We start from the raw sequence: 7221 nt of genomic DNA on the forward strand, positions 1-7221 counted from the left end.
GGGTGGGGGCACTGAGCCCAGCCGCTCCACTGATGCCTCTGTGCCTCAGTTTCCCCACGCTGTGTCCCCCCTTTCCCTGGGCACAGCTGGGTCGTGGCCAGCTCGTGGCCACCGTGACTCACTCGAGGATGACACGGGGACCTGCTGCCATCCCTGTCCCTGTCCCCCCAGGGCCATGGGTGCCAGCAGCTGCCCCCCCCCCCGCCGCTTTGTGCTGGCATAGGAGCTCGTTTCCGCCTCTTTTTGCCTTTTTCCGTGGTTTTTTGGTTTTTTTTTTCAGGAAAAGCCCCAAACCAGGGCTGAGAGCATCAAAGGGCTGGCGGGAGCCCAGGGCAGGGGGAGGGGGAGCTCGGGGGGAGCGCAGCGGGGTCCCCGCCAGCCCACAGCGCCCAAAATTGGGGTGTCCTCGGGGACACGTGGCCCCAGCGCGTGCCCAGCCGTGCCACGTGGGCCCTGGGATGTGGCCAGGGGGAAACTGAGGCACGGGGCTGTGCTCACGCGTGTTCCCCTGCACACGTGCCTGGGATGTCCCTGGGAGTGGGGACACGGCTGTTGGGGACATGTGGGACCCTGCACGAGCAGGGTGAGACTGGCAGGGGACAAGTCGTGTCAGGCTTTGGCTGTCCCCGAGGTTGGGGACATGAGGAGGGACATGGGGGACAGGGTCTTGGGGACACAGGGCCATGGGGACAGGGAGACGTGGGGCCCTACAGGGTCCTGGGGAAGGGGAGAGGCGCACAGGGGACCACAGGGATATGGCAGCCCAGGGGTTGAGGACAAGGGGACAGCCCAGCTTGTTCCCAACCCCGCTCAGCTCCTGCCGCCCCCAGAGAGGGGGGACACAGTGACCCTGAGCAGGGCCATGTCGCCCCCCGTGCCTCAGTTTCCCTTGGAGCCCTGCAGGGAGGGGGATGTGAACCCATCCCTGTGATAAAGCCTCAGCCGCAGAAGGGAGGCGCGGCTCCACTCTCAATCCTTTTATTGCTTTTTCTTTCTAGGGGGCAGGAGGGGCAGGCAGCTAAAAAAAGAGGAGGGGACACGTTACATTAGCACTGATGAACCAGGCCGGGGGAGGGGGGCAAACCCTGTCCCTGAGTGCGGGGGGAGAGGCGAGGGTTGGGGGCCAAGAAGGTTGGGGGGGGTGGAAGGGAAAACAGAAAAGGGGGGGGGTCTCACCTTGACACCCCCCTGTGAGCCCCAGAGCGCTCAGAGAGCCCCCCCATAATTTAAGACATAAATTAGAAAGGCTAACGAGGAGCTGGGGAATTAGGAGAGGAGGGGGGCAGCACCCCGTAATAAATATCCCCAGCGGCGCGGAGGTGGAGGAGGAGGAGGAGGAAGGCTGAAAGGCTCAAATCTCCAACAAACTCCCGGCTTCGGGACTGCCGCCGTCCTTGCCGGGCGAGGCGGGCGGCGGCCGGGGGGACGCGGGGGGCTGCTCGGCGCCGGGGGGCGGCTTGGGGGGGCCGGGGTCGGCGTGGGTCTTCTGGTGCTTGCTAAGGTGGTCGCTGCGGGTGAAGCGCTTGCTGCACAGCAGGCAGGTGAACTTCTTCTCGCGCGTGTGGGTCCGGACGTGGCGCTCCAGCTCGTCGGAGCGGGTGAAGCGCTTCCCGCAGAAGAGCCAGTTGCACACGAAGGGTCTCTCCCCCGTGTGCCAGCGCAGGTGCGCCTTCAGGTGCGAGGCTTTGCCGTACACCTTCCCGCAGCCCGGGATGTGGCAGCTGTGCACCGGCTTCCGCCGCGACCCCCCCGGGCCCCCGAGCCGCTCCAGCTCCTGGCAGTTGGGACAATCGCAGGCCGGGCGTCCCCCCAAGGAGCCGCCGCGGGGACCCTTCGGGGTCTCGCCCGGCGTGGGTTTAGGGGTGGGGGGCGCCGCGGGGGCGTTGGTGTAAGGAGGGGGGTTCAGAGCGCCGAAATCCGAGCCGTAGGTGGGCAGAGGGGGGCTGAGAGTGGGCTGGCCCTGCAGCGAGCCCTGCAGCCCCTCGGCGCCCGCCGGGCCCCCCAGCCAGCCCCCGTTGGGGTGCACATCCCACCAGGACGGGGCGGCGGGCCCGGAGCCCCCCGGCAGCCCCCCGCCGATGCCGCCCTTGTACCAGGAGCCGTAGGGGTGCGGCATCTCCAGCGAGGGGTACACCCCCGGCAGGCACTCGCCCGGGGGGTGGCCCTTGGCCGCCACCACCACGGGGGCCCCCAGCACGTCCTGGGCGCCGGACGGGGCTGGGAAGGGGTGGCCGAAGGGGCCGTAGTCGGGGCCGTAGGGGCCGGGAGAGGCCTGGGGGCTGGCGGACGGCGACAGCAGCCCCGGGGCGCTGGGGAAGGCGGCGGCGTAGGAGTCACCCATGGCTGCGGCGGCGATGTCAGCGGGGGCTCGCGGCCATGGCACTCGGCAGCCTGCGGGGAAGGGGGACGGGGTTTGAGGGTCCCGAGGGACACGGGGTGACCCGACCTGGGGATCAGGACACCCAGTAGCCGCCCCAGTCCCAGGGTGCCACCCACTGCCCCCAATGCTCTCCATCCCCTTTGCCTCAGTTTCCCCGTCAGAGCTGAGGCCACTCCATCGCCCCCCCCGCCCAGCATCCCCCCACAAAGGGGCTTCTGCGGGGGCTGCTGTGGGGTTGTGTTGGTGGCAGGGCCTCCCCTCACCCCCAGTCTCGGCTCCCTCTCCCTTTATGGCCTTTTAATCGAATTATGCTGTGGCCTCCCCCTCCCCGGGTGACTTCCTCTGCTTTTATACCGTCATGGCTTTCAGCTGCTCGGGCTGGGCCGGGGTGTCGAGAGCTGCCCCTCGTCCCCATCACCCCCGGCGTTCCCTTCATTTTAATTCCTTTTTTAAAAATTCATCTCTTCACCCACTTTGGGGCATTTCCATTTTGTATTTTTTGTTTGTTTGGGGTTTTTTTTAGGGTGTCCCCCCCTCGCCCCCCTTTCTTTTTCTTTCTTTTTTTTTTTTTCCGTGGTTTTTGCGCCTATTTTTACGCCGGCCCCGGCCGTGGCCGCAAGCGCGCTCCCGGTTTTCCAAGGATAACAAGGGCCAGGCCTGTGCCCCGGGAACGCTGCCCTGCCGCGAGAGCCGAGGTAATTAAAACCAGGGCGAGCGGCAAACGGAGGCGCACGCTTAAAATAGTGTCAAACTCCCATAAATCAGCTCCGCTTGCGCCGGGAAATTAAGGAGCAGGGAAGGAGCCCCGGGAGCTGCGGGCTGAGGACGGCGTGAGCTCGCTGCACGAGTGGCCGCTGCCGGGGGTGACAGTCCCTTGGTGGCTCCTGCTGGGTCAGGGATCTTGACCCCTCCCATGTCCCCTCCCGGCGTGGGAGGGGTCCAGCCCCTGCTCTGGGGGTTTTTGGTCCCAAATTCTCGGTCCTGAATTCCCGGTCTCTGGTCACTGACCACCAGTGTCCAGTTCTTGGTCCTCAGTTCCACTTTCCCATTCCCTGTGCCCTGGTCCCCTAAGTCTACGGTTTCTTGGTCACAAAACCCAGTCCCTGGTCCCCGGTCCCTGGCCCCAAGTGTCCCCAAAGCCCTTGCCTCAGTTTCCCCCACCCTGCCAGTGCCACCCCCTGTCCCCTGCACCCGAAGCCACCTGGGCCTGGCTCCTCCTGTGCAGCTGTCCCCAGCCAGAGGGACAGTTCGGGGTGACAGTGGCACTCGGCACCGTGTCCCTGTCCCTGTTCCCCCTCTGGGGATGGCAGGACGCGGTGTCACACACGTGTCCCCTGCACAGGGACCGCGGGGGGATGCTCGGGGCCCGCACAGGTCCCCATCCTTGGGGGGATCCCATATCCCGGGGGTCTCCCCCATCCTGGAGCGAGTCCTTCACCCCGCGCGTCCCAAATCCTGGGGTCCCTGTTTCCAGAGTGGGGATCTCCCCTCCGAAATGTCCCTGTCCCCAGAGCGGGGATTCCCCCGCCCCATGTTCCTCTATCCCGGGGTCGCGGTCCCGGGGCAGTGTCCCCCAGCCCCAAAAGTCCCGGTGCCCGGGCAGTGTCCCCCATCCCGAGGGGTCGCGGTCCCGGGGCAGTGTCCCCCATCCCGAGGGGTCCCGGTCCCGGGGGTCCTTACCGCGCTCCGGGGATGCCCGGGGTGGGTCCTGCCCGCGGGGATGTCGCTGTCGCGGTGTGCCGCTGTCCCGGGATGCCGGTGTCCCGGGATGCCGGGGCTCGGGGCGGAGGGAGGGACGGAGGGAGAGGGAGGGACAGGGAGGGACGGAGCACCGTGGCCACCGCCCGCCCCGCTGTGCCGCTGCGGCGGGGCTGGGCCGGGCCGGGACCGGGGCCGGGAGCGGGAGCCCGGCCCCGAACCGCCCCCAGCCGGGGGGGCCGGGGGACCGCGGGAAGGGGGCAGGGGAAGGGAAAGAGGAAAAGGAAAAGAGGAAGGAAAAGATGAAGGGGGGGGGGGAAGAAAAGGGGGCGAGAAGAGAAAGGGGGGAAAAGAAGGAAAAGGGGAAAAAGAACAAGGAATTGGAAGAGGGAAAGAAGTTGGAGAGAAAAGCAGAGAGAGAAAAGAGATGAGGAATAAAGGAAAAGAGAGGAAAAAGGAAGGGAAAAGTTTAAAAGGAAATGGAAAAGGGGAGGGAAAAGAAAAAATATATAAGGAAATGGAAGAAAAATGAAAGACGGGGAGAAAGAAAAAGTTGTGAAGGGAGGAAGATGAGGAGGCTGAGAGATGGAGGAAGGAGGGGAGATGGGGAAAGGGACCGGTGTAGGGAAAAGGAAAGGAGAAGAGAGAGGAAATAAGGGGAGGGAAAGGAGGGGGAGAAAGAGATGGACAGCTGGGAAGGAGAAGTGGATGAATAGGAAAAGTGATGGAAAGGAGGGAAGGGAAGAAGGAATAGATGGATGGGGAGGGGAAAGGGGACAAAGGAACAAAAGAGGAGGGGACAGCTGGGGCACCCAGAGACTCATCACCCCAGAAGGTGCCAGGATGGGGATGAGGGGCTGGGACAGACAAGGGATGGGCACTGAGCAGGGATGGGGACCAAGGATGCGCTTGAAGGAACCAGGAATGGGAAAGGAGCAGAGATGGGGACAAAACTGGAGAAGGATGGGAATGGAATCAGGTATGGGGACAGGAGGGAACAAGGGATGGGGATGAGAGGAACCTGGGCTGGAGCTTCAGGTACCAGGAATGGGGTCAGAGGTCTGGGGATGGGGATAGGAGTTGGGAACGGAGCAGGGATGGGGCTGGAGGGACCAGGGAAGGGGATCAGGGAGTGGGGACAGGGACATGCATGGCTCTGGTGATGGCACTGGGGACCCTTCCGTGCCTCAGTTTCCCTCCATGAAGGAATTGTTCCAAGTGCTCTTTTAACTCTCCCTCCCTTCTTTTTTTTTTTTTTTTTTTTTTTTTTTTTTTTTTTATTTTATTTCATTACTGCCCCATCCTTCCCGTTTTCTTTTCGCTTTCCCCCTTCCCTGTTTCCCCCCGCCGGGCCGCTCGGAGCCAGCGGGGCCCTTTCCCAGCCCTGAGTCAGGGCTTTCCGCTCCGCAGCCGCCGGCGCCGCCGAAGGCCACAACCACCGCCCCCCCCTCGCTGGGGCTTCCACTGCCCACAAACTGGGAGCAAACTGGGACGGCCACTGCAGCCCTCCTCCTCCTCCTCCTCCTCCTCCTCCTCAGCCAGCCCGGCGTGGGATGGGAGGGGGGGGGGCACTTCATGGATTTTTTTGGAGGGGTTTCACTCCCACCAGCATCGCCCACCAGGGTCCGGTTCATGGGGGGGCTCTGGCGCTGCCCGAAGGGCCGGGGCTGGGCTGGGGGTGCCGGATGGGATGGGGGTCTCTCCGCGGCTCGGGGGCAGTGGGGACCCCCCCGTGTGCCCCGGGACCCTTCAAAGCGCGGCGGCCGCGCGGGGGGGCGGCGGCGGGGGCTGATTACAGGGCGGCGCCGGGCTCGGCCGCCCACGGCCCCGCGGCCGCGCCGGGCCCCCGCAATTACCCGGTATTTATACCCGGCCGGACGCCGGGACCTCGCCAGGCCGGGGGGGGACACGGAGCGGGGGGGCTCCGTCCCCGGGCGGCTGGCCAGCCACCGTCCGTTTGTCCATCCCTCCACCCCATCTCTCCTTCCCTCCTCTGCTTCAGCCGCCCCCATTTTCCTGAGCCTGGCTCAGGAACTGACACGAGTTTGAGGGGGCTCAGCCCCTCTGTCTCAGATCTGGGGGGGATCTCAGCCCCCCTGAGATGAGTTTGAGGGGGTCTCAGCACGACAGAGGTTGCAGGGTTGGAGGTGTCCCTGTCCCCATCCCGGTCCCCAGGGCCAGGGGACGCCCCCCGCCCCAGTGCAGGGGTCCCGGCAGTGTCGTTCGGGGGCGAACGCTCCCCCGGGATTGGGGGAGGAAGCGGAACCAGCCCCGAGTCCCTTCCCTGAGTGTGCGGGGGCACTGGGGACACTGAGAATGCGCACGCACAGCAGCGTCCCCCCCATTCTGCCCCCAGCCCAGGGACAGCGGGGTGACTCCTGCGTCCCCCACTCCTCACCTGGCGCGGTGTCCCCCCGTGTCCCCCCCGGCCCGGCCCGGCCCGGCCCCGCCCGCCCTCTCCGGCCCCCGGATGTTTCCCTTGCGGTCGGAGGCCCCGAAATAGCGCAGCCCCCGCGCTGGGTGCGCCGGCCACGGCCGCCCACGGGCCCCGCGGGACCGGGGGGGCCGGGCGAGGCCCCGAGGGCTGGGAACGGGGCTGAGCTCCCTCCCCAGCACCACCCACGGGGGCACCCCGGTGACCCCCCCAAGGGAGGGGACAGGGAGCGGGGGGAACATGGAAGGCCAAGAGGAGCCAGGGGACGTGTGGAGATATGGGGGGTACAGGGGTTCATGGGGGCAATTGGGGGTCCCATGGGATCATGAGGCACCCAGCGGGACATCGGGGGATCTGGAGGGACCCAAGGGGCCGTCGGGGATGTGAAGGGACCTGCAGAGACAGGGGGGCACCCGGAACGGGGCTGGGGGGGCTGCGGGGCTCCCACCCACGGGGAAGCCAGAGCAGGGTGGCCCCGGGGCTGAGCTGCGCCCACGGCCCCGGTGTTTCCTCCCATCCTTTAATTATCCCGGAATTATCTCTGGAAATAACTGCGGGGGCCGCGGGGGGGGGGGCAGGGGAACACGGGCCCCGGGCTGGGACGGACCCCGGCAGGGACAGACAGACCCCGGGGGGACAGCGGTGCCGCTGTGGGGACAGGGGAAGCCGTGGGGGGACAGAGGTGACCGCTGGGGATCAGGGATGGCCC

At 66.2% G+C, this 7221-nt stretch overlaps 1 protein-coding gene across 1 annotated transcript; it reads right to left on the reverse strand.

The window, feature by feature from the left end:
• Nucleotides 1–979: 979 nt before the first annotated feature.
• Nucleotides 980–2369, reverse strand: SP7 (Sp7 transcription factor). The gene has a single exon (XM_014893097.2). The coding sequence runs from the start codon at nt 2339–2341 to the stop codon at nt 1352–1354; it is 990 nt and encodes a 329-aa protein (XP_014748583.1). The 5' UTR covers nt 2342–2369; the 3' UTR covers nt 980–1351.
• Between the last annotated feature and the right edge of the window lie 4852 nt (nt 2370–7221).

Source organism: Sturnus vulgaris, chromosome 30, assembly GCF_052056855.1.
Source record: "Sturnus vulgaris isolate bStuVul1 chromosome 30, bStuVul1.hap1, whole genome shotgun sequence".
NCBI classification, from domain to species: domain Eukaryota; kingdom Metazoa; phylum Chordata; class Aves; order Passeriformes; family Sturnidae; genus Sturnus; species Sturnus vulgaris.

Excerpts from the sequence above, each read along its gene's own strand:
- SP7 (XM_014893097.2), bottom strand. The coding sequence starts at position 2,341 with ATGGGTGACTCCTACGCCGCCGCCTTCCCCAGCGCCCCGGGGCTGCTG.